Here is a 27,589-nt window from a genome sequence, read left to right as displayed (position 1 = left end):
TGTCATTTGGTGTTGGGCTGGCCATGATATGGACTTGTGGAGTCTAAATTGAGTTGGGTACTTGGCCTATTTTATGTTGTCATTTTAGATTATTGGCCGGCATTTCGTTGCGAATGAAACTGCTTTTTTTACAGCGTAAGAAATAATATTCAAGTACTGTTAGTATATTTTATAGAATGAAAAAAAATTCATGACTTGATATTAAAAAAAAAATTGAAAAAAATAACGATGGTCAACGATTGTCAATCTTCAATAATCAAAATAAACAAAGAAGAAATCATAAAAACAAATCCAATGAAAAAAAATCTTAGAAAAAAAGGCATCAGCTAACCTAGGTGGAGTCATTAAAACTTGCGAGAGAATCATGTGAACAAACAAAATAATGTAATAAAAAGCAAAACAAGAAAAAAGAGGACATTTACTTTTTAAAAGACTCAATTTGGAAGGAAAAAATTGAAAAGAATAAAAAAAAAAACAACCTTAAAAAAAATGAACCACCTGAATAAACCTGCTACCTAGATCATAAGATATGAATAACTTGATTAAAAAGAAAACCAAAGAAAATAACAAAGTTCCTTTTTCAAAACGAACAACTTCAAATGATATAATCGGGAAAAAAAACTATGTTAACCCGTATTAAATTTTCAAAGTCATGAACCTAACTAGCGACTAAATTAGAAGCACGACATCTAGAAAAACCATTATTTTAAAACGTAGTACGACCCAACAAGTTTACCCGTGACCCAAGTGACTTGTGGCTTAGATGGGGTCAGGTTTCAAAAGGAATTGAGAGATGATTGATCCAGTGTAAGATGATCAAAAACTCAGGTTGACCCATGTCCCAATTAATGCAAATCCAATCAAAACGGGGTCAAAACCTATTAACTATTTTTTTTTTCTTTTCAAAATGGTATTTATATATATATATATATATATATATATATATATATATATAAGGATAAAAAAATAGCAATTAAAAGAATAAGGACCTCATTTGAAGAAAAAGAATGAGATGATAGGAAGGAAAAAATTGATAAGAGGATTAAATTAACAAATGAATTCAAAATAAAAAAAAAATCAAGAGAATGAGAATAAGAACCAAATTCAATAAAAATAAAAAATCAAGATTATGGATCTAAGAATAAAATTGAAAAAAAAAAATTAAAACTTGATAAAAGGCCTAAGAATCAAAATCAAAAAATAAAAAAATTGATGATCAAATCTTAAATATCATCAAAATTTGAATTGAAATGCAAAATTAAAAAGACAATTCAAATTCACAAAAGAATCCAAAAAAAAAAATTAAGAGAATGAGGACCAAATATTAAAAAATTAAAAATAAGATCATGGATCCAAGGATGAAATTGAAAATAAATTAAAATTTGATAAAAGAGCTAAGAATCTAAATTAAAAATCAAAACATTAAGGATCAAACCTGAAACATTATAAAATAAAAGGACCAATTTGATATTTTAAAAAAATAAAATTTGAAACAATTAAAAGAATAAAAATCAAATATGATAAAATTAACATATAACATACTCCTTTGATTTTTATTTTTTTTCCCTAGAGGTTTCATGTTTTTAAAAGTTGAAGAGATAGGAAAAAAAAAAAATGTCATAGGAGCACCATTGTGCATAGGGCAGCTACACACCCCTCTCCATCGTGAAGGGGACGGCGAGAAACATCAAACACCACCCTAAAATAGTGTGTTTAGCCATCGGAAGGCATCACATGCATTATCTAAAGGGTGCTAGTGTCTCCCACATGCTAGCGCTTATATCGCATGTGATGACAACTTTTCTCCTCTCTTTTTTTCAATTTTATTTATAAAAATACCACAATGTCTCTAGACCCCCTCCCCCCGCCCCAAAATCTTAGTTATAGATTATTTAACTAAAAAAATGTAAATGTGTATGTAAGATCTCACATCGGAAGCGAGCGTCCAGAACCAGGGCCTTATAAGTACATACTCACCTTGACTAGTAACACGTGTTTTGGGGTCATGCGTGACTGCTAAGAACAAATTCGTGAGGGGGACCTGGGTGGAAGCCCTGGATTTGGGTGGACTAGGAGGCCCAAAGCGGACAATATCTTACTAGTGAGGTGGGGTGTTACATTTGGTATCAGAGCCGAGGACGGCTCGTCTTAAGGTGGGGGGATTGTAAGATCTCACATCGGAAGCGAGCATCCAGAGCCAGAGCCTTATAAGTGCATGCTCACCTTGACTAGTAACACACGTTTTGGAGTCATGCGTGGCTGCTAAGAACAAATTCGTGAGGGGGACCTGGGTGGAAGCCCTAGATTTGGGTGGACTAGGAGGCCCAAAGCGGACAATATCTTACTAGTGAGGTGAGGTGTTACATTTGGTATCAGAGCCGAGGACGGCTCGTCTTAAGGTGGGGGGGATTGTAAGATCTCACATCGGAAGCGAGCATCCAGAGCCAGAGCCTTATAAGTACATGCTCACCTTGACTAGTAACACACGTTTTGGGGTCATGCGTGGCTGCCAAGAACAAATTCGTGAGGGGGACCTGGATGGAAGCCCTGGATTTGGGTGAACTAGAAGGCCCAAAGCGGATAATATCTTACTAGTGAGGTGGGGTGTTACAGTGTATATAATAAAACACCGAGTTCTTTTAGATTTGTTATAATATCAATTTTAATTGAGTTAGATATGACATAATATTTTTAATTGAGTTAGATATGGCATGTGTGATTTGGCAAGTGGTGGGCTTCGTTTGTTTATGTGATATGAAGTGGTGTGGTGTGGTCTATATTCTATTCCAATTATATTTTTTAAAATGTTTGGTTAATCAATAGATATTGTAATTTTACATGAATTGTTTTTAAAAAAACTGTTTTATGAAACCTCAGTTAAAAAAGCTACAACCATAATTTTTCTTAAATCTAATTTTTTAAACACTAGCACAATGATAAATATACTTAGTTGTGGTTCCCTTTTTGAATTGTTTTGCAAATAATTGAGTTTGGAGAAAGGTTAAAAAATAAGATTAATTATGAAATTACAAAAATAACCTTAATGGATGAAAGTAGGGTTTTTTTTTTTTTTTTTTTTTTTTTTTTAAGGATGCTTGAGTTATTTAATACTCTTAAATTCTCTAAACATTCCGATTTAAAAGGTTAATATATTCAATTATTTAATGGGTTGGAACCCTCTAAAATTAACCTCACCTAGCTCATGGTATTTGTTTTTATAATAATACATGTGATCAAGAATAAAATTTTTATCTGGTTTTGTCTCTTGTTAACCAAATAAAATATAAAAACATTTTATCTGTGTCGTTAATTACCATCAAACGTTTCTTCTTTCATTCCATTCCTTCTATTTTAATTGTTTTTTTTTTTTTTTATTCAGAGAGTAAAATCAAACTCTACTTTGAAGGAGCAATGAGTTTTTTCTTTCCCCAGAACAAATAATGAAGAGAAAGATATAAACAAAAGAGAATGTGATAGGCATTAAACAGCATGTTTTGAGTTTTTGAGGTTGTGTTTATTTTTTTATATATATATTATTATTAATGTGAATGTCCGTGTGGTGTGTGTATCTCGACTAATTTTATAAATTTTAAAATTTAGTAAATTTTCAGTACTTTTAATGTTTGTAGAATTCAAACCTGATATAAAATGTAGATTGTAGATGAAAACCTTTGTTTAATATATATATATATATCAGTATATTAATGACATCTTTACTTCTTTCAAATGGATTGAAAGTCCCAAGACTCCCAAACCACTTAGAAATGTCTTCTAATTGGAGATGGAATGCTCAACCGTTGGTAAAGGGATTGATAGGTTTTGTATGAAAGCTCGATTAGGACCGATCTCTTTTGTCTTTGTCTTTGTTTTTGTTTTATGTTATCATCGAGGACTCAAAAAAATAAGGAAAACTAAGAGAATATTAGATAACTTGCTTAAAACCTATTAATTATCGGCACAGAAAATTTAGAACAATGGATTCTTTAAACCTGAGAGAACAAATTGTTTATAAAGAGAAGAAAAAAGTTAAGCATTGGAAGTAATATTAATACATTTACCGGCTGTTTGGAACTAATTATCTCTCTTGTAATTCAATTGAATTATAATTTTTAATTTAAATTTAATTGATAAATAAATAAATAAATAAAATTAAAAAATAATCTTCTGTCTAAGAACTTGAAATATACAAATGACCTATCACTCTTTGTCCCAATTGTCTTCATTTTTTTTTGCGATTCGAAACAATTATCTAAGTGTTTGAGTCAACAAGGCGTCTCTAAAAAAGAAACTTATTGATGATATAAGTCATATACAATTAAATATAAAATTATCTATTTTTAAAACATGAATTAAAGTTATAGATCTTTTAGCCTCATGTCATCTTGGAGGAAAAATCATACTAATTGGGAGATAAGTAAAACACTTTTAATTATGGAAGTGATCAATAAAATTGCAAAAGCTTATAGGGTGTATTCGAATTTAGCACGCACTCATGAGAGAATTGATCTTTACATGAAAATGAAAGAATCTAGGGTAATTAAGAAAAAAAATAGTGCAGTGACTCTAATCTATAGTTAGAAATAGTGACTTGTATAAGAGATGGTTTAACTGCAAGAAGGAATATTTTTGAGATGTTAAATAGCATTTAATTACTATACCTTTAACTTGTTTAATTCAACTGAACTCCAGTGATCTTGTCAAAATTTGTGACACAGGTTTTTGTTGGATTGATCTCATTCAGAGTTTAAAAACTATTCCTTAAACTTGTTTAATTCAGCTAAACTCCATCTAAATTGACATGTTAAAACTTCAAAAAAAAAATTAAAAATAAATGAAATTAATTAATTTCTTAACAAAAATTATAGACTCGGATTAATCTATCAACTTGGATCTACTCAGGAAATGCATACAAGTTTGGATATGCTATCAGCTTAGCTTTAATGTTCTGCTTGTTCATTATGCAGATCCAGATTTGCTTGAACGAGTTAAAACAAATCAAAAGCTTGAATACCTTGCATCATGTCCCATTATAAGGAAAGTTGGACGTGAGAGAATGCTTCTTTTTCATCTTTGAATTAAGCTCTTGGATCATGGATCCCATCCATTACATCTTTCCATGCCCATGAATTGGCCAGCCAAATATCAAGCAGTAGGCAGAGGTGATGCAGGCATTGTTTTCTTCAAACAGAACCCAAGAGCAACTATGCAAGTAAAAAAATTCCATAAAAACCAAATAAGAACAAAGAGGCGATGTGCTCATAATTAAACCTTTTTATTTTATTTCAATGGCAACTTCGAGAAAATTGCTGCCGGTAGCCTTTAGTGCAGCCATGACAACAGGGTGAAGGCAATGGATGTACATATGGAAATCTAAAAGAGAATAAAAAAAATGTGCTGCTGCTGTATCTGCGGTGTCTGCCTGCCTGTTGGAAGTAGCCGCGGCAAAGCTCAGTGCTGTGATTTTGTTAGCTCTTGCAGGTCTATAATGGCTTCATCGATTGCATAGATTATCATTTTCTTTATCTGTTCCACATTGTTAAAAAAAGATGAAGAAACAAAGTTAAAATAATGTAATCGATGCATAATATATTTGTATCAGGAAAGAAGTTACCTCTAGTTTATCCTCTCTAGCTCTATGGTTCACTGGAAGTTGTCGAAACTCTTCAGTTAACCGGAGGCATTCCCTTATATTTTCAGGTGAGACAAAGTCGACAGCAACTTTTGTGCAAGACTGCATGGTGGAAATAAAAGCAATTCAGATAGTGGTAAACAATAGAATAGAAAATACACAGTAACTTGTTAATTTGGTGTCAGGAAATTTTCTACTGCTATGGTTGTCAGCCTTTCATCCTTCCTCTTAATCCTAAGATTGTATGCATGACGGAAATTTATAATACTTAAATTTTTTAGAGAATGAATTTCATTTGAAATTCAATTCTCAATACTTCAAATATTCCAAATATGAACTTTTATTGAAATCTCAAAATTGAATTCATTAAGAGAATTTCAAACATGTTTGAGAAAAGGTTTGAATATCCTCTTAACTGTAATTGGGAAAATGCAATTGGAAAATAGCATTCACTAAAAAAATTATATCATAATAGTGATTTGATCATGATGATACATGATTTCCCATAAGATTTTGCCCACAAGTAAGTATCTCGGAAATTTTGTAGACCATAAAAAACATTTTTGATGGGAAAAAAAATGTAAATGAAAGATCCCACTAAATTGAATTAAGTCCATGAATCTAAAAAATAATGAGAATTCTGGATCTTTCTTAATTTGAAATGATGTATTTTCATTGATTCCTCCTAAATTTAAATAATATTGATTTATCCAAAATATTTCATTTCAATTGAAATTTAATTATTCACCATGTGGGAGGATCATTGCTAAGCATGCATGGGTGAATGGTTAAAGCACCTGAATTTGTAGATTCAATTCTTACTTGGTGCACTCAAATGGACACCCAATTTGCCATCCAAGTGATGGTCAAACCTAATTAGATTAGGATTCAAAGAATAAAGAGAGAATTTTCAAAAAAGGTCTAAAATAAAATTCTAATCCTAATGGTTCTTTATTAATGAATAATTTATTCCCTAATGATCTACCTCTCAAAAAACTTTTAAATAAATTTGAAGGAAACTTAGAATCCCTAAACTAAAAGGACAAACAAAAACAAAAACAAAAATCAAAATTATGGATAAAAACTCAAAATTAAATAGGAAAATAATAAAATTGAATCAAATAGCATCTTCTATTACTTTTTTGAAGGCCTTCTCGATGTGAGCCGCAAGGCTAGCTGGTCCCATGTAGAAAAACATCCATAGAATCTCTTGACAAAATTTGAGCAAGATCCAACGATTGGATAAAAAATTATGTCATTCAGGCTTTTCAAGAGATCCAATTGTGCTTCTCATCTGGTCTTATTGTAACAGATTCATATCTGACTGTTCAAAACCCCTTACATCTCCAAGTTTGGTTAATTTGGAGTGAAGGGGCTACCCTAGTCATTGGTGGTAAGAGTGTCTGTCTGTTTCAACCATCAAAAAACATTAATTTATGCTTTTCGGTGGTTGAAATCCGTTTCAACCACCGAGACAAACGAACCATAAAAGGGGACACATTCAAATATGCTTGAGTGGAGGCAAGGTTCCAAACTAAGATACTTTCTTTCAAGACAAACTAAAGAGAGAATTTGACTGGATGAGTATTGGATCATTTAAAAGTAGAGTTTAGAGCGGACGAGAAGAAAATTTTGACGGAGAGATTTTCTTTCTATTGTTGTGGTGATGTTGATTAGATAGAGTTTTGTTCTATCCTACCAAGAGCATCCTATTCAACTTGGCAAAAAACTATAAGGGTGAGGTATTTAATATGCACACCATGTTAAGAACACATTAAAATATGTAGAAAAATTTGTTGAAGTTTGATTTTCGAGAGAGTAAATAAGAAAGAAGACACTCCAGCAATAGATATTTTTTTTTTGGAATAAAACTGGAAATAAGAGAATTAATGCTTTGCCATTTTGATAATGAACGTATGTTGGAACAAAACAAGAGGAAAGAAAGCATTCTTCATAGACAGAGCATTAGTTTTCCTAAATGTTTTTGAAAACAAGCTAAAAGTTGAGGCAACTCACTGGGACAAATTTTGAATGATAAAGGTTTGAAGAAAACACAAGTGCTCTTGGTTGTTGTTTAGAAGAGAGGAAAAAACAACAAAAAAGTTTACTAACAATTTCAAAGACTATTTGTGTATTCCTTTTTTTTTTTTAGTAAAAAATTATTTCTGAAAAAAAAATTAATGAAGACGAAATTGTGTCTATACTAGGCTAGATAACCATTATTGCCATTAGTTGTGAAAGGCTATTATCGATTGGGGGGGATGGGAAATTTCCTGATCCTTTCATTGTTAGATAGACATTATCATGCAAACTCCAGAATATTTTTAGATGAGCCATGCAATACAGCATGAGTTTTGCTTCATGAATCATGGCACAGAATTATCAGACTTTGATTTGTGGGACCTACAAGGGTGGAGCCACAATTCAATGGGATGATTACTTTGTGTCATCATTCATGTTGTGCTTTCTACGAGAAAGCACTTTTCCTTTGTACAAAAAGAACAGACAAATTAGTTTAACATGACCAAATTACGAAATCTTTATGCATTTTAAGAATGGAAAAAAAAGTCTCCGACTTACCTGTAGATTCCTTACTTGGTGTGGGCATCCAGCAGGTATAAATACAGCCTCTCCAACACTTTGTTCAAATGTCCAGGCTTCAACTCCTAGTGTAGAAGCAAATCAAAGTAATTAACAACCAAAACAGCATATATTGGACTCAAAATGTTGAAAGCAGATAAAACCAATGCATTAGGATACTCACCGAATTCCTCCTTCAGTTTCCTTTTATGCTCCACAGTTAAATAGAAACATTGGTCATGAATTGGATGAACGACCTAATCATAACCAGCTAATTTTCAGTACTAGTGACAAAGAACTAGGCTAAAAGAAAAAACAAACCAAGGAAATTTACCTGTTCTACAGGGGCACAGTAATTGTGCCTGAATTCTCTGTGGTGCTTTCTCAAATATTCCTCTAACTTGGGAACATCCTCCCTTCTGAAAATGTCCCACAAGGCGGCGCCACCTGCTTTGTCCATAGTCTCCACTTCCGAGGGCAAACCAGAAAGTGTAGCTCCTCTTAACACATCTTCAGTGTTCTCAAGTTTTTCATTAATTTCAGAGGCAGGCTTCTGTGGCTCTCTAATTTCTGAGACATGCATCTCTTCTTTCAAAATATCATTTCCCTGATCAGGTTCAATGTGAGGATTGTCTACCTTGTCTTGTTCTAAATATTCTTTCTCATCCTGAGCCCTGTGCTTCATTTTCAACAGCTCAATGGCGGAGCATTGTTCTTCACTTAATGCTACTTCAGCAGTATGTGTCAAAATATTTACCTACATCAGAGACCAAATTTTCCTCTGTTTAGAAAAAAGAAGGTATGGTTGCGTTAACAAGAAATCAACAGGAACAAATGATGTATTATGAACAATCAAGGCATTCAAAGCTCTGGCCTAATGAATGCTAAGCAGCTTAAGAGATCAAAGCTTGCTCATTGTGCAAATTTGGACCAGAAATTCAGAGGATGTTGCTATGAAAATTGAAAGCGTGTATTTTCGTTTGATGATAGACATTTGAGACATCATCACAGAAGTGCAATTCCAAGCACAACATTTCCATAAAGTTACACGTGACTTGTCACTTGATGCAGGCAAAAGTCAAATGCCTGGACCATCTGGTTTCTTTGCCCAATAAAGAACCTGATACTCCCAAGCAAACAGCACATCATCCAACCAAAAGGCAAATTCTGTTCTCTCATCCTAAATTGAAAGGAATATAAAATAATCTGAAGTAACAAACCTATGAATCCCCATGATTTATATGCCAGAGAACAACTTTGCTTGGAAAGGTGAGAGTTCACTTAAATTCATTATGGGACATCAAGATGTAAATAGTTAATAGAAATTTGAGCTTAGATAAATAGCCATTTTTGGAAAAAGGAATAGCTCGTCATTCAAATAACCATCTTTTACTACACAAAATAAAGTGTTAGATCTATCAGACATACCGCATCTGACATGTCACAGTGAAGCTTGGTCACTGAGTCCCCTCTTCCAAGCTCTTCTCTTGCACCATATGCAATGTAAGTTTTTGGACCCAAATCTGGTTTCAGGTGATCTGCTGGAAACTTCACAGCAACATTAAGGATTCCAGCATTTGGATCACTGTATTCTTGAAATGGCAGTGCACTGTTAAACTCGTCACAGTGGCGTGGCAAAAGATTTTCGAATTTATCAGATGGAGGCCAGTCCTTGAGCTTAAGCATTTCAGGCCAAAAGTTACGATATGTTCTCCCTTCCGTGTAGCCTTTAAAAAACTGCCGGGTATTGATCTCCACCTGAATATTTTTACAAATTCAGTGTTCTGTGAGTAAGAGTAAAAGTAAAAGTAAAATATAACAAGTTTAGTGCAAGAAATTCAGAAAGTATATGTAAAACATTATTTCTTTTCCAGCGCTTGTAAAGCAAAACAGGTGATTTTGCTCATCATGCAAATGGCTTTGATAAATGTTTGTGGCTGAAAAATAACTGCAAGGAAGGATATTGGAGCTGAACCTCGCAACAAGCCAGACAATCAATAGCCTTCACTTCAGACATTTTTGAACTAATATGTGAATCCACATTTTCACATAATGCACGCCACATGACCTTTGGCTCCCAGCTCAAACGAGTTGTCTGCTCGAGAACATCACAAACTATAACTGGCTCACCTTTAACCCAGTGCTTTTGGAAGTGAAAAAGTTCTCCATACTCAAGAATATCCTTTGAAGCAGGACAGTACAAGTAATTGTCCTCAGATCCTTCCCTAAAAGCTGCTCTTCTCAACACCCCTTCCCCTGCTTCATTACACTTGCACGTCAAACTTGCCTGTTCAGTATCACAGATTCCCAATAATTCTTCTGCCTTTTTTTTTCAACTCCGCAACCCATCCCAGTGGAAGGATACGCTTTAGCTCCAATAAACAATCACCACAACCACCCAATTCTTGTGGAGGGCAAGAAATGCTCCCATCTTCACTGGCATTCCATGGTAGAACCAGAGACTCACTGTGGTCATAAGGATTTTGGTATTGACAAGGCAGTGGATCTCCACCATGCATATAATCAAAGCCTCTATCCACATACCGAAAACAATTTTCAGCACGACTTGAAAGGCTTCCCTTACGAATTTCTCGACAACAACTGAGGCACAGTTCATAAGCACATTTTCGACAGCTGCGATGGAAGTCAACAATGGAAGTGGCACAGTAGTTGCTGCCCAACAATCCCCAAGAGAAATGCAGTAAATGAGCTTTAATTCGAAAGAATGAAATCAGATGGTAATAACCTGTTCAGTGGAGAGAAGATTCTTACCAATAAACACGCTCATTGCTATAGCAAAAGTTCTCAGCTATATCAACAGGGAAATCTGGTTGCCATAAGCACATCAATTTTTTTTCAGCAAAATAAAGTTTAACAGAAGAAATCATATGATCAAATCAAATTCTGCAATAGCAAACAAAGGATACCTCCAATACCAGCCTGAATCTGAACTTCTTCAGTTTGTTCATCACAGATTTGTTCCAGAAAAGGAAGCAGTGACTTGATCAAATAATGCAGATGCCGAACCTTTTCATGGTTGGTGATATTCCTTTTGGATGTCTGGAGATGAGAAATATCATGCACTATTTACAAAATAGTAATAAACACCCAAAGGAAATTTTGAAAAAATATTACTCCAGTTGCCAAGATGTCCAGTATTTAACATTATGCCTTTTGCTTCTTTTTTTTCTCCTTTTAATATCTTCACAGATCAAAAGCAAGGAGGAAAAGAACATACAACCAACCTTAATCAATCCACTCGAGTGCAAACACACATTGCAATTGCATTTTTTACAACAAAATGGGCATTGATTCGCAAATTGACCTTCTGTCATCTCAGGATACCTATAAACAACAAAACGTCAAAGACAAAAGAATATCTTCTCCATCCATCTAAAACTAATCAGGTTGGAAAATATGATTGTTTTCAGAAACTTTACCATTGCTTGATGCACTGTATGCAGTACATTCTTTCACATTTCTTACAAACAACAACAGTTCTTCTTTCTTTTTTCATGCACTGATGACATAGTTTGATTTCTTGTCCTTTGGCCTGTTTGAAGCAAGAAATACTAGCAGCATTCAGCTACGATAAAAGGGGCCAGTCTCTCCCACAGATATGGCAACAGAAAATAAAAATTAATGCAGCACCCAAACAAATTGGAAGGGTTACAATACCTTCACATTTCTCGCTGCAGACACACCATTGCTATAACCATCATGTTTTGAAACTGAAACTGATAAGCTAGAAGAAGCTGATTCTGTAGAAGAAGTACAGAAAGAAGAATTCATAGAATCTATATTTTTTTCTCTAGCCTCCTTCAGACTCCTCTCATTCATCTCAGTAATTGAAATCCTAGTTCTTCTTCGCTCTCTCATTTTTACAAGAAAAATTGCTTCCAACACATCCTCTTCCGAGTCAACATCAAAACCTACACCTACAGAGCTACTTCTGCTACGCTTTTTTAAACCATTCTGCTGCCTCTTTGGAAACCCATTACTCTCCATAAAGTCAGATTCCGTAACTGGCTTCACTTTTTTAGATGAAGTTTTTCTTCTCGCTCGAGGTGACCACTCATCACTACTATTTGACAACTCAATTTCTGAAGTTGAATTGATTTTCTTAGATGATGTTTTGACTCTTGTTGGAGGCAACTCACTATTACTCCCTGAAAATCCAACATCTGGGGTTAACGTAATTTTCTTAGATGAAGCTTTGCTTCTTGTTCCTAGACACTGTTGATCATCACTTTTCATTAATTCAATTTCTGAGGCTGGCTTAGTTTTATTAGATGAAGCTTTCCTTCTTGTTCCCAGACAACAATGATCATCACTTTTCAACAATTCAATCTCTGGTGCTGGATTAGTTTTCTTAGATGAATCTTTCCTTCTTGCTCCAAGAAACCACTGGTCATCACTTTTCGACAATTCAATCTCCGGGGCTGGCTTAATCTTCTCAGACAAATCGTTCCTTCTTTCACAAGGTGAGCACTCCTCATCACTCTCTGAAAGTTCACTTTCCGGGGCTAATATAAGTTTCCTATTCGGAGCTTTCTTTCTCCTTTGGGGAGACCAGTCATCATCATCACTATCTGATGACAATTGAATCACTTCCACGTTCTTACACGAAATCTTCTTTCTCATCTTAGATGCTACTACCTCGTTAAACTTATTTTGGCGGGACTTCTTAACTCTTTCCCTTGTTTCATGCAGTGAAAAATTCAAGGAAGCCCCTTGAAATCTCCTAATTTTATTATCATCATCCCGATTAATCCTAGACTTAGCAATCATAGCAGCCATTGTCTGTCACTGCAAACAAAATCAAACACACAAAACCATCACTCTTCAGCCAAAGCACTAGAGTAAAAAATCTAAACTTTCCAGCTCTGTTGTTTACATAAAACAAAAACCCCATCAAAAGAAAACAATCCCCACATTACAAAATCAACAAAATTCTCTTTCTTTTCTCATTATACACACAAAAACCAACCGAAACTGAAAAAAAAAAAAAAAAAAAAAACTGAACCAAATTTACAGTAACAGATAGGCTAAATAAAACAGAGAAAAAAGGTCTGCATTGACTTGACTTGGAGTCAAGTCATCTAAAACAGCATAAAAAACAAAACCCCATAAACAGAAAAACAAAATTGAAATCATAGAAACACAGAATTGCATAAGCATACAGAAATCCAATCAAAACCCACCATTGTAATCCAATCAAAACCACAGAAAAAAGTTATATATCCAATACCAAGATCAGCAGAAGACCAACCATTCAAACACAAAAAAAAGACAGAATTTTGAAACTAACCTGATCATCAAGTAAAAAAACTAAAACCAAAGAGAATCAGATTCTGTATTTCTTTATTCTGTATGGAGAAAAAAAATGAAAAAGCTGATGACTTTATGGTTAGGTGAATGAGTCTTCGGGTGTATAATGGAGTGTTTGATAGAAGAGGAAAACAATGTAATAAAGATTTTGTTTTTGTTGATATTGAAGAAGAAAAGAAGACGAAACAGATGCAAATTCCCTTCAAAACAAAGGGACTGATTCTCTAACGCTCGTTGTTTTGGTCTTTTTATTTTTATTTCGTTTTTACCTTTTTGGTTTCACATAATCTCGGAGATGGTATATTAAAGAGTTAAATTGAAAAAAATAATTTTTAAAATAATATAAATATAGTTTTTTTAATTTTTATGCATTTCAATAGTAAAAAACGGTTTAAAAAATTAATTATATTTTATATTAAACTAATTTTAATATAATTGTATAACTAATTTAATTATTTTCTATATAATATAATCATGATATTATTAATTATATAATTAATATGAGTAATTTATAAAATAAAATATAAAATTAATGAAGTAACATGGAAGTTAAATGATATAATGTTAATTTTAAATTTATTTATATGAATATTTTTAATTTTCAATTTTATATGTTATTATTAAAATTTTAATTTTTGAAGTTGAGGCACGAAGGTTTTGAGATTTGCTGGTTTTTATTTTTGTTTTTAAAGAGAAAAACAAAGAAAAGAAATGTTGGTCTAGATATATATCTTTTCTTGTTTTTAGTTGTTCTATATTGAAGTGTAGAAATAACATTTCAGAGTAAAAAAAGGCATTTTTACTATATATATAACTACCCCATTGAAGTTGTTAAAATTAAAAATAATAAATAAAAGTATAATTTTTTTGTTTTGGCTTTTCATTTGACTCCTGTGTTGAAGTTGCTCAACGATATATTATTTATGAGTAATAAAATAAAAAAGACATTATCCATGAACTAATCAAGTTAGTCAAAATCAAAATTTTAAAATAATATAATTTTATTTTATCTAAATTTATGCAAGTTAACTTTTATAATTCATGAATCCAATCTGTTTAAAAACTTTGTATACCAGATAAGATTTTTGATAGTTTAGCTTAATAAGGCATTAGATTTTCCTTCTGTTGTTTGGATTGTTATATTAGGCTAAGCATAGCCATGTAAATGGAAGGTGAAGGTGATGGAAAATTAAGGGTTTGTATTTATATATATATATATATATATATATATATATATATATATATATATAATTAACCAATTTTTATTTTATCTATTTAATTGTTTATATCTTCATTTTTTAAAATTTTTATGAAGCAAAAACAACATTGCTAAAATAATAAATCAACTTGATTACTTATCTTATCAATCTAATATCAAAAGCATGTATTTATTGGTATGAATTATATGACTAAAATAAATTACTAAAATAATAAATCAACTCCATAATATATTGATGTCCGATGATAATATGTGTTTGGATGGAAGCTAACTCGTGTTTTTTTTTAAATAAAAAATATATTTTTATAGCTTTTAAAGATATGGTTCATATTTAAAGGGTATTGTATTTTTTTTTTTTTAAAAAAAAGTCAACATATTTTCAAACCCAACATATAACAGGGAAGCTTTTTCTTGGTTGGTTGGATCATAGGAGGTAAGAACAGCATTGCTAAAACAAAGATTTTTACAAAAATGTAGGCTAAAAGATAGATAGATTTTTATTTTTATTATTATTATTTTGTTTTTGGTGAGAGATGAGGCAAAAGGAGAGTGGGCATCTACACCATCTCTACATGTCAGTGTTCATCAAAGGCATTAATTTAACATTCAGACAGTTTAGGTATATATTAATTTTATAAGTTGTTGTGGGGCACTATATTTAATGATGGTATGGTGTTACTTTAACTGAATTTATTATTTTCAACTCTCTTTTCTTCTTCTTCAAGAATTGATGTATGTATTTAAAACAAAAATATAATTTTTTTAAAATTAAAATCGAAACATAAAGAGGACATGCTTATCATTTACGTTAAATTTTTAGATCATAGTAAGGTTAAGTATTAAAACATTTGATAAGAAAAAATAATAATTAGAAAGCGATTTAAATACTTATTATTTCTATAAAAAGGAAAGGATCCCTCCAATATTGCCAAATCTACAGAGATCCCAATATTTAAATGGATTCTATTAAGGAAACATTAAAGGTGTATTTAATTTATAAAACAATATTAAATGGTTATAATTAATTAATATTAATATTCCTTGATCTTAGGAATTAAAACAAAACCTTGCGTGTCAAGGAATTATTGCTTGTAAATTGGAACCTTTAGATACGTGGAAACCTGGGTTAAGTCACATCAAGACACACAACTGAAGCTGTTTTTACTTTTTATACAGATGGCATCCAGTTTCCTAAGAAATCCTTGCACAAAAATCGGGGATTTTTTAAAAAGTTATTATCTTGTTTTTTAAAATATATTTTTTATTTAAAAATATTTAAAAATAATATTTTTTATTTTTAAAAAATTATTTTTGATAGATATTAATACATTAAAATAATTTAAAAATACTAAAAATATATATTAATTTAAAATAAAAAAATAAAAAAATTTAATTTTTTTTTTAAAACGCATAAAAACAAACTAAACCTAATGTAACATTTATCTTTCAGCTGTTATTAAATTTGACTTCGCCTCATTAATTAATTCAAGACATGATCATACCATGGCTTGACTAAGTATAAAAAACATGAGAGTTAACCTCAATTGAATTGAAGCTTTGTGGCGATAAATTGATATTTTTAATTTTATTAAAATTCAGTTTATTTTTTTTAAAAATTAAAATAATATTATTTTAACTTAAAAAATAAAACGATTTGATTGATTTAAATTAATATGGATTAATCTATTTAATCTATAATAAATTTAAAATATATTTTTTATTATAATTTATAAATCAAATATCTTTTCTTTTTGTAATTTTTTAAAAAATAAAAAAAAATATTTAAACCACTAAACCTATCTTGTTTTTAGTTTATTGGAATACATTGTTGAAAAAAGAAAAGAAAAGAAAAACTAGATGGATTATAAACAAATTTATATTGCTTAAAAAATAATTAGTGATATTCTATTAATTATTTTTTAGGTTTATTTTTTTTAGAAAACATATACAAGATCAGAGAGAAAAAAAAAATCTTAGATGGAGATATTCTTATTACTTTTATTGGATCATAAATTTTATTTTTTATTTTATTTTTTGTGTTTATTTCTTTTGGACTTACAAAATAATTAACATGATATCACTAATTATTCATCATCATTAAATTTTCCTCATATTACATGACTTGATTAACTTAATTAAATTAATAGTTTGTTGGACCAACCCAAGACAGCATTAGTATTCTGCAGCATTTGACTCATTTTGTTTTGACCCGAATCATCTCCTCATTAGTGCATAAATGCTTGAATTTCATCAACAACAGTAAAGCCTTAATCCTGGACTAGTTGGGAGAGGTTATATGGATCCTTCTGCGATTCTGCAAGATTATTTGACAAGCATCATGACAGAATCAATTGTCTACAACTAGTTATAGACACGCACAACCTTTTTTTTCGTGTGTCAAATGCTAGCAATAGGTAATTCTACCTTGACATCTCCTATAATAATTTCAGATGGATATAAGAAATGATGAGCATTATGCAGGAAAATCAATGGAAACTAAAAGGGGATTTACAGAATAAATCAATACTTGAACTGACAAGAAAAGCATCAACTCTGCTACATGCAAACAGTCAAAAACCTGCAATGGATATGCGACAAATGCAGATCAGATCTGTAGCGGATGTTGCAGAAGATATGGAATCATCCAGTGAGTACAGGAAGAGCAATGGAAAATGGTGTTGACTGGGAAGCTTGCTTTGTACTCAACAGTTCCATCATAAGCAGCTGTGAGATTTCTAGTGCAGTAATAACACGCCCATGGACAGAAGGCCAGAACGCGGGGCCACTTTCATACTCTTGGTTGTAAACATTTATGATCTCCATAAGTACAAATTGAGATGGTGAGATTCAAAATCTTGAGCGCTTGGTTATTAAAGCATTGTTACCATGACAGATTAACCTATGTGAGGTCTTAAAAATAGTTTTATATATGACTCTGTAACAGACCAAAAGGATGGAATCCTTACCTGATGATGGAGCACCACATAAGAAAATCCTTACAAGTTAAAAATAACTATTATTAAGTGGCTCAAAGTTTTTGAATCATTATGGAATTTAGATAAGAAAATGAAGATAGGGACTTCTTTTGACAGTTTCTCAATTTCCGACACATGATGATCAATTGCATCCACTTTTGCCCCCCAAAGCCCAAGAAAGCCAGTCTGAAACAGCAGAGAAGAGTAAAAATTGAGGTTAAAACTGAAATTTGGTTGAAGAAAAAGCAGTATTCAGTTGATTTGGACATGAGGCAGTAGCTTCTTAAGATATATCAGGTTGCATTTCGAGAAGTACCTTCATCTAAGGCCTCTGCGATTGATTCCTGGAATACTTGTTTTGGTAGCAGTCAAGCCAGTTCTGTTTGCTTTCCTTCTTCTTGACCAAGCCGGCTAGATTTACCACCTGCATTAAAAATTTATATTCTAGAACTATCAGAAGTGAAAATTTCCAATCAAAAGATTTCTTAACAGCTTTCTACCAAAGATTATTTACAATATAAATTCAGTTTGAGCAGGAACATACCTGGTGAGAGAGATAATGAACTGGATGATTCTCCAGAAAAAAAGCTAATTTTGAAAGAAAGACAAGCTCACTCACTCCTCTACCTCTGGCCAAGACGTGGCTATTACAATTCTTGCAACAGTCAAATATATCGGTAATTCAAAATTTTAAAGCCTCTTTCTTCTTCTTGGTTCATCTCTTCTTTCCATTACGCGCCATTCCATTCTTCTACTCCTCTCCATTGCTCCACTGTGTGATGAAGGTCGAAAAATAGCAAGTGGATTTGTTTATTAAAGTTTAGGTCTTTTTCTTTGACTTCGAGTGAAAGAACTGGAGATGAGTGTAAATCAATTGATGAATTATGGTTGAGATTTCTTATCAGTCTTCAAATTGTACAAGGTTGAAATTTTCCCATCAAAGTATCACTTAGCTAACAATTAAAGTTTCCTAGTTACTCTTCAAAAAGAAATATAAAGTCTTTTCCTATCTTTTAGAGATCGAAACCAAGCCCTCAGCGGTCCGAGTGGATCGTGGCTGAAGTAAGAAACAAAGAAATATTTGCAAGAGAGCGTGCACCTTCTTAGAGAAGGTTCATTTGGGAATTGGGATACGTCTTATAGGTGGTTTCATTGCCTTCTTGTTGTGAGAATATGTGCTTATTGAGCTAATGAATAGGTGTGCCATGTTGCAGGGTAACATTTGTATAATATCAGAGAGCAATGCAGCAAAGTATAGAATAGCCCTAGCTATGCGTAGATACAAGGGATATCATCGTTGATTAGGACAATAAATATGAATACGTGTTGTTGTACAAACCAATCATGAACAATTCGCATACACAATATCTACCTTTTACAATGCTCTCATTAATCTACATCTCAATGCCATAAAACCCAGAACATGATTTCCTGTCAGGAGTTTCACCTGGCCCTTCTTCCTTTGCCCTCTAAAGAAAGTTCTTGACTCGTTTAATTTACAAAGTCGCCACTGTCTACTGGTAATGGATCGTTTCAAATGTACAGAAGGGTGTTGTCATGTATGTGTCATATTTAGAAATCTGTTTTTTTCAAGGATCTCCATTTTTAACTACCTCAAACGATGATGGCGAGGATGCCCCGCTGATTTTGCTTGGTACTGGTGTATTTTTTCGTGATTGGCGTTTTGTAGGCACTAGGACACTCTCGATTTCCAATTTTTTGCTCAGATCATCGTCTTCATCATCATCACCGCCTTTGAAAACAGGATGAATATAGGCATCCTGAAGGTAAGCTTTCAAATTAAAGTTTGGATCCCTTGCCCGTTCCAGGGTATCTTTCATCATTGCTTCCTAAATCAGAGTTCAAGACAAGATTAGTAGTCTCCGCTTTTGAGTCATTTTGCTCTAATCTAATTGTAGATCGTGTTATATGTGTTGATTCTATTTAGTTACTTGACATGGTGATAAACAAACTAAAAATAAATTACTAAAAGTTGGTTTAACCAATTTACCTAAATATGTTGGAGCACAAACATAAAATTGCACACTAACTTCACAAGTTTAAAGATTAAATCCACAATCTTATAGACAAAGCAATATATATTGAATATCTTAAATAGAATGTCAAGTATACTTGTTGAAACATTTAGAAAGAAATGCAAATTACTTTGCTAACAAGGATTCTATTCTTTATTCTTAAAGTTTTATTTTATTCCTCGTCACTCGATGTAAACAGATTGATTGTAAAGTTGCACTATAAACAAGGTCTATGAACTAGGAAAACAAACTCAAAATCTCTCTACAAAAAAATTGAACTTAAGCTCTAGAATGACCGAAAGAATTGCTATTTATTCACAGGATAACAACAAATAATTCTTTATAGGCCAAATAATTATTTTATATTAAACTCAAATTTTAAGCCCGATCTCATGCCGAGCATGCCGAGCGAACATGGCTGGCTAAAGCCCAAAAGCTCACTTAGCCTAAAACATATCCCGTCTAAAAGCAACTATGCAATTTACCACTACATAAGCCACATGAGAATCTTGCATTGTGAAACCTAGAGTTTTTAAGTTTACAAAATATATCAACCAATAGTTCTTTGAGATTAATTTTTCATTCATCAAAACAGTTTTTTTTAAAAAAAGTTAATATTTTATGTTAAAGTATTTTTGTTGGAGAATAATTTTCAACGGTCTTAACCCTAAAAGTGAGTGGACCACACTTTTAATTTTACCACAAACATGCCCATTAACCATGTCTTTTAAAACAAAATTTTAACACTAAATAAATTCTTCATTAGCAAATCAATTAATCAAACATCTTGAATTCAATTGAAAAGCATTATGTTAGGGAACCTAAACTAGGTAGTATCAACTAACTAGAACTGCTTATAAGAAATTGCATATTTTTTATGCAAAAGCTTGATCTCTTTGCCACGAAACATGAAATATCTAACTGCAATGGAGGAATTGTCTATTTACCATTGTGACAAGCTTGATTTGATGATAATAGAAGAAGAGAAAGAAGAAAAAATTCAACCAATTTCCCTTGAGATTGTAACGTTTCCAAGGTTACCAGCAACACTTGCATTACCAAAACAGCTTCTTCAACGTTCTCCCGTCCCATTGGGCATCTTTCGCTCAACCTTGGGCAACGTTTGAAGTTCTTTAAAGTACCAATGCACTCTGGCAACTCTCTAATGCTTGGACAGTCTCCGATTATAAATCTTTGTAAGGAGTTTGTAGATCCTTGAAGAAGTTATTTTGGCAATGCAAGTGTTGCTAACCTCAGAAATTCTATAATTTGAAAAGAAAGTGGTTGAATTTTTCCTCTTTCTCTCTCTCCATTATCATCAAATCAAGCTTTTTCACAACAGTAAACAATGTCATCAACACAGCTAGGCATTTCATGCTTCATGACAAAAAGATCAAGCTTTTACATCCAAAAATAACCCGAGTTTGTAAATAACATTTTTCACACCAAACACTAGCATTAAACAGCTCTAGCTTGACATAAAACTAAAAGGAGTTCATAGTTGCATATAAGAAATTATTAGTGTTATGCAGGAGAATCAATTGAGAGCAAACAAGGAAGCACATAAAAATCAAAAGAGAATGAAAAGTGTAAACTCCAGAATACGCAGACACCAACACACCTGTAATGGATATTTGACAAAAGCAGATTTGTGGCGTCCGTTGCAGAAGCTATGGAACCATATAGTGAGTACAGGAAGAGCAATGAGAAATGGTGCTGACTGCGCAGCTTCTTTTGTACTCATCAGTCCCAGCAGAGCCAGCTGTGAGATTACTAATGCAGTAATAACACGCCCATGGACATCAGGCCAGAATGCCGCACCACTTTCATACTCTTGGTTGTAAACATTTATGATCTGCCAAGGTGTAAACATAGGGAAACCGTGAATACACATGACCAAGGACAAAGCATATGATTGTGCTACAAATATACTATCTAGTTTTAATGCCCTGGCCCAGAACATCTTCAAACTTGGATTAAATTGCCGGTTTTGATCATTTAGTTGACAAGACATTAACCATACACAATAGAATTGTCCTTTGATGGAACATCATTTAACCAAAGGTATCAATTATTTACCTGATGACGGAACACTACATAGGCGAAGGCAAAGAAAATAATTATGAATGGAAGGAGAGCAGGTGTCACTGTTGCATATACAAGACCTAGCAGAAAATATAATTGAATGCGAGGTTCGCCGGTGTTAAAACCAAGACTGCCAGGATTCATTGCCTCTTCCCTGTCTTTTTCTGTCTTCACCAGAAAGAAATTTTTCAAGTGATAGAGTATCAGTGGTTTCAGCATTAAAACTTCTCCAGCTATTCCAGCCCAACCATCAACCATTATATAGGTTATGAAGAAAGTTGCTTTCAATGGAACAGCTACACCTATTGTTTTAGGAATTCTGCCATACATAAACAAAGAAATGAGCAAAACAAAGGAGAAAACAATTATAACACTTGATGGAAGTTGTAGGCAATAAAGATGAAAAACATATTGACTTAGATCCTAGAGCTTCATCTCAGGATAATAGGATTCTGGATCAATGAAAAGTTAGATAAAATTAAATCATTGGTGGAAGAATTAATAAAATGTAAGTTGTTGGAAATCCTTTTAAGGCACATGCCATGAAAATAACATCTCTCACTAGGCATTAACACTACCGACAATGGTTGGATCTTACAGTATATAGTGCCATTCATCCTAATGCAACCAAATTCTATGAAAATTGCTTACACCCTAATAAATACTTGATAGATATGTGAGAATAACATACTCGTTTGCAGACTGATTGATAAAAGAATTTAGCTGTTCAAATGCGGCCCCAGTGAGTATGCTCCCAAGGAATACATTGATAATGAGGAAAATATAATATCTTGATGCTGATCTCCTTTCCAAAGATGATATAGATAGGAAGCCTTCAAATTTAGACATGATCATTAAAATTGTTGGCAGGAAGATTAGGAAGAGCTTCAATGCAATGCCAGGTAGAAAACCTTGGATAACGGATTTGATAAATTTTCTGCATAAAAAATAAAAAGTTGATAATTTCTAACAAAGAAATCTTGCATTTAAGTTAGAAGGCACTGTGATGAAAGAAAGAAAACTTACATTTCAATAATGGGCTTCAGAAAAGGGGCTTTTTTCTCAATTCCCTCAATGCTTGCTAGAGCTTGCACAGATGCAATAGGTATCATGAAAAAGAAAGTAAGGAAAAAAAATGCAACTCCAATTATCAGCCTCCTAACAGAGAGTGACATGTATGGAATGGCCAAGTTTTCCCAATATACATCACGCGGCTCAGGAGCCCACTCTGTTAACCACAAAGTCGGATTTCTTGATTGTTGAGTTTGTGCACAAACAGCTGCACCCCATCGAGTCTTAAATGAAACAAATGCTGCCGGCATTATAGACTTTGGATCCTTTAAAACCTTTTTTCTCTCCTCTTCTATCTGAATTATACCAGAATGATACATTACCCAGATCAGAGGGGTGATTCGATTAGTAACTGGTAAAGTAGCATCTCTAACTCATTTGAACAATGGTTTTGCTTTTTTGAACAAGAAGTTGCAGATTTATATACTTGTGAATAACTAACAAAACAATAATTCAAACTTTTTGAAAGATCGGGGAATTTAGATAAGAAATTGAAGCTAGGGGCTTACTTCTTCTGACAGTTTCTTAATCTCTGATATGTGATGATCAATTGCATCCACCTTTTCACCCCAAAGCCCAAGGAAACCAGTCTGAACAGCAAAGAAAAGTAAAGTTTGAGGTTAAAACCGTAATTGGGGTTTAGGCAAAAGTAATAGACATTAGATTCGGACATGAGGCAACAACTACTTAAGATATATCAGATTGAATTTTGAGAAGTACTTTCTTAAGAGGCCGCTGTGATTGATTCCTGTCATACTTGAGTTGGTAGTAGTCAAGCCAGTTCTGCTTACTTTTCTTCTTCTTGACCAAACTGGCTAGTTTGTTTGCGTTGCAGACCACCTACATTAAAAATTTTAAATCCTAAAAATATTCACAAAGCCAATTTTTTTTACCAAGCATGCATAGTTCAAGGATTAAAAAAATTGAAGTACATACTATCCTAGAATTTCAGGAGTATAATAAAAGCCAGGGTTTATTTAAATATTCCATTAAGTAAATAGTCCATTTAAAGCCACTCAATAGACCGTATGAGATCCGCATGTTGCCTCCTCAACTACCAAACCTTTTCCCTATCCCTTGCTATTTAATCCAAATGATGAAAAGCTACGATGGGCTGCAGCACTCTACTTGTCAAGAAAATAGGAAGTGTTCTTTATGTCCAAGAACATTTCCCACAAATCACAACAGCAATAAATATTTACACAGCATACTTATATGATAACAAAGAGGTGCACATTCTTAGTTCAGTTAAAAAAAAAAAAAAATCCAAGTTTCTCTTCTTTTTTTTATCATTTTTCTATGTCACAAGACAAGAAAATTCAAAGTAGTTTATTTGTGCAATCCTCTGTTAAATGTCTATTTAGGGAAAAAAAAATGAAGTCTCTATGTCCTATAGGGAATGTCAAATGGTTACAAATCCATAAATAGAAACAAGGAAATTTAGTCACTTAAATCAATTAAATGTTAAGGTTAGCAACATTTCAAATCTCACAGACAACTCATGGAATAACACCTTTCCAATTCTATGATAAAAAAAAAACATCACATAACACAATTAAAATAATTAAGGTTCACAATACACAATCAAAACCACTGAAGAAAAAACTAAGAGAAAGAACATGATAGGTATAAGCAATTGCTGAGGGAACAGTTAACATATGGAAGCTGGCTTGCATATGCACAGAAGGAAAGCTATGATCAAAATGCATACCAACAAATGTCCCATAATGATATATAATTTTTATAGTGTCGTTAGCACACAATTGACCCACATGATGCCCTGCCCACAATACACATTCTAACAAATGGTTTTCAATAATTTGCACAACAAGACTGATGCACACTATTCCTCGATATCATCAATAAAATTCATAGCTTTCTACCAAAGATATTTACACTATAAATTCTGCTTGAGCAAAAACATACCTGATGAATGAGATAATGATGTGGATGATTCACGAGGAAAAAGTGCTCCACAAGCTCACTGACAGATTCATCTGGATCCGGAGGTACATTCCTAACAAGGACCTGTGAAGTGTAAGCAATTATTATTCAAGTTTCTTGAAGGAGATAAGGATAGAGAAAAGCTGTTACAATGGGTAAACTAGAATTGAAATTTTGTACTACAACATTAAGCAATCTGAGATTGACTGTTACACAGACAAATCCGGCCCAACTTTTTTAGGTCTAAGAACTGCTTCCCGTTTTGGAAATATTTCACTTAAGGCATATATATATATATATATATATGGAAATGGAGGGAAACAAGCTCAGGATTGTGAGAAAAAGGTTTGATAAAGAAATAAATCAATAAGGAAAATAGTTCATCTTACAGTGAATTGATCAGGACGGCGTCCTTCTGAGGAAAGAAAGTGCAACCTCATTGAAGCAACCTTTTCATACTCCTTCAGTAACACGTAGCATGTCCAGAAAGTAAAGGCATAGGCCATCACTATATGAGTCCAAAATCTGCAGTGCAATTAACATAAAAATTGGTGTAAAATGAAAAGGTAAGGGAGCAGATATTCCTGGAAGTAGAAGATGTAGGATAATACATACAAAAAAAAAAAAAAAGACAACACATGATTGTCTTTTGGAGAAACAGTTACTCTTGTTTTTTGGTAAATATGCAATCAATAAACATTCTACAGATACAGATACCGAATCATTTATAAAGTAGTAAGAGAAATGTGATCAATATATCTGAATATATCAAGAATTCATGAATGCTCAGAGATGGCAAGGTAGCAGAAGCTAGCAATGATTGATGGCTTCGTACCTTTGTGATTTAAGTGGAACATTGGAAATTGAAAGCTTGTCAATGTCACTAGCAGTTACATTGGACACCTTCTGGGCTGCCTCTAGAGTATCATTGGTGTAATTAACTGGCACCAGGATAGCCCAAGCAAGGAACGCTATAGGCACAAAAATTTTAAGTCTGCATAAGCAACAAAAACTAGCTTAGTGCACAATAACAAACAACAAACATTTTACAAAAATATAGTTGTTCTAACATGTTCAAAGGATAATAACAGTATATCTTTGATAAAAAATTAAGCATAGGAAAACAAAGATTAACATGCACCAGTACAACAGCATTACCCCATCAAGTAAATTCGCAAGTAAACCGCTGAATCCAATCCTGCATGATCAATAAGCTCAGGCTCAGGCATTTTAAGCGCTTCAGGCATCCAATTTAAGAACCGGGTATAGGATCTAAAGTCTAAATTCACAACCCTGCGAACAAGAGCCCCCGAGTGCGAGGCACTGCTTCTTAAGCCCTTGAGATACCATTTTGGAAAGTAAACCCTATCATTGAAAGGTTGTATCCTCAAAATTGCAAATGCCAATAAGAAAATGAAAGCACTCAGTAGATTTAAAGCCCCCGAAACCGCTATATCTCCTAGCGTTGCCATTGATACCTTCAACAAAAAAACCAAAACAAAAACCCTTGTCAAAAACATAAAAAAATCAACAACTTTTCAAGAAAATCTCAAAACACATCAAAAACTGAACTACTATATTTAACATCCAACAGTTCCTAACAATGAAAAACACCCCTTTACATAAGAAGATAACAAATTTCAAGCAAGATTTAAAAAGAAACACTCATCCTTTTTATACTTACAAAGCAAATCAGCCAACTTTAAACCAATCCTAAACAAACATCAAACTAATCTCCAAATTAAACATTTTTTTTTCCATCTGGGTCACAAATTCAACAACTATTTCACACATCAGAACCCGAAAGAAAAAATCAACACAAACAGAAAACAAAAGGAGCCAAGAAAAAACCATACTTTGCTTACTATCAACCAAGTTCTTCCCTTATCTCCAATGCTAACTTGCCCTCTTAATCATCAACAAAAGCTGAGATTAACTTTGAGTGTCTCCCAGAGAAAGTTGAATTAAGAAGTGTTTGGATTGCTTTTTAGCTCAATTCAAGTAAACAACATTATTCCTCTCCCTTGCAGAGGATAAGCAACAAACACGCTACCATAAACGCCTTCGACAAGTAATCATTATAATAACAAATACAGATAACAAAAGTTAAGTTCAAAAAATGGTACTACATAGCAGGTAGAAGATGAAGAAGAAGAGGAAGAGAGTAAAGAAAAATAAAAATGGCAAGTGGGTTTCTCCGCTGTTCTCGATGATAACGTCTTCCATTTCGGAGGATATCCTTTTATTTGAAGTCACAAAGATGGTTGTTTTTCTTGGAGTGACAATTCAGTGTTGTAATTATCTTGGTTATTTCATTTCAGTCCTTAAACTTTTAAAGCTTTCTTTTTAGTGTTCAAGTTCTTCTATCTATCAATTGATGTAGATGGTTGTGGTGTCCCATTACTCTCTTAAAATATCAAGTGAGGATAGCAATTATTAATCTTGAAAAGTGTTTTGTATGATGTGAGGATAGCAACTATTAATCTTGAAAAGAGTTTTGTATTACGTAATACAAAGATAAATTTTTTGAATTAAAAAATTAAGTAAAAGCCAAAAATAAAAAATAGATATGGATGATTGGCTAACTATGTTAGGTATAGGAGTAATTTTTACTGCTGTGATTTAAAAGAAAAATTAAGAAAATATATTTGGTTAAAATGATAGGGAGATGAATTTTTTCTTGTAAAACAAATAAAAAATAAATCTCAAAGAATGAAAA

General features: G+C 32.7%; 2 protein-coding genes across 2 annotated transcripts; both read right to left on the bottom strand.

The window, feature by feature from the left end:
• Nucleotides 1–5,253: 5,253 nt before the first annotated feature.
• On the bottom strand, nucleotides 5,254–13,819 carry LOC118061353 (lysine-specific demethylase JMJ26-like). The gene is given in 14 exon segments (XM_073412581.1): nucleotides 5,254–5,523; nucleotides 5,612–5,731; nucleotides 8,210–8,295; nucleotides 8,394–8,466; nucleotides 8,544–8,966; nucleotides 9,638–9,967; nucleotides 10,185–10,541; nucleotides 10,543–10,882; nucleotides 10,982–11,036; nucleotides 11,137–11,269; nucleotides 11,455–11,554; nucleotides 11,650–11,762; nucleotides 11,888–13,018; nucleotides 13,521–13,819. Coding segments are annotated over 13 exon segments (3,327 nt in total). The 5' UTR covers nucleotides 13,010–13,018; nucleotides 13,521–13,819; the 3' UTR covers nucleotides 5,254–5,448.
• A 5,193-nt stretch (nucleotides 13,820–19,012) lies between these two features.
• On the bottom strand, nucleotides 19,013–27,090 carry LOC118061356 (calcium permeable stress-gated cation channel 1). Its single transcript, XM_035074785.2, has 12 exons — nucleotides 26,727–27,090; nucleotides 26,029–26,348; nucleotides 25,706–25,864; nucleotides 25,260–25,395; nucleotides 24,853–24,954; nucleotides 23,647–23,766; nucleotides 23,436–23,516; nucleotides 22,882–23,222; nucleotides 22,547–22,792; nucleotides 21,850–22,174; nucleotides 21,392–21,625; nucleotides 19,013–19,584 (listed from the first exon to the last, which is right to left on the bottom strand). The coding sequence occupies exons 2-12, from the start codon at nucleotides 26,340–26,342 to the stop codon at nucleotides 19,324–19,326; spliced, it is 2,319 nt and encodes a 772-aa protein (XP_034930676.1). The 5' UTR covers nucleotides 26,343–26,348; nucleotides 26,727–27,090; the 3' UTR covers nucleotides 19,013–19,323.
• Nucleotides 27,091–27,589: the final 499 nt, after the last annotated feature.

The sequence above is a fragment of the Populus alba genome, chromosome 11, assembly GCF_005239225.2.
Source record: "Populus alba chromosome 11, ASM523922v2, whole genome shotgun sequence".
Lineage (NCBI taxonomy): Eukaryota > Viridiplantae > Streptophyta > Magnoliopsida > Malpighiales > Salicaceae > Populus > Populus alba.
Note: the sequence above shows the minus strand (reverse complement) of the source record. Positions and strands in the feature narration are given on the sequence as shown.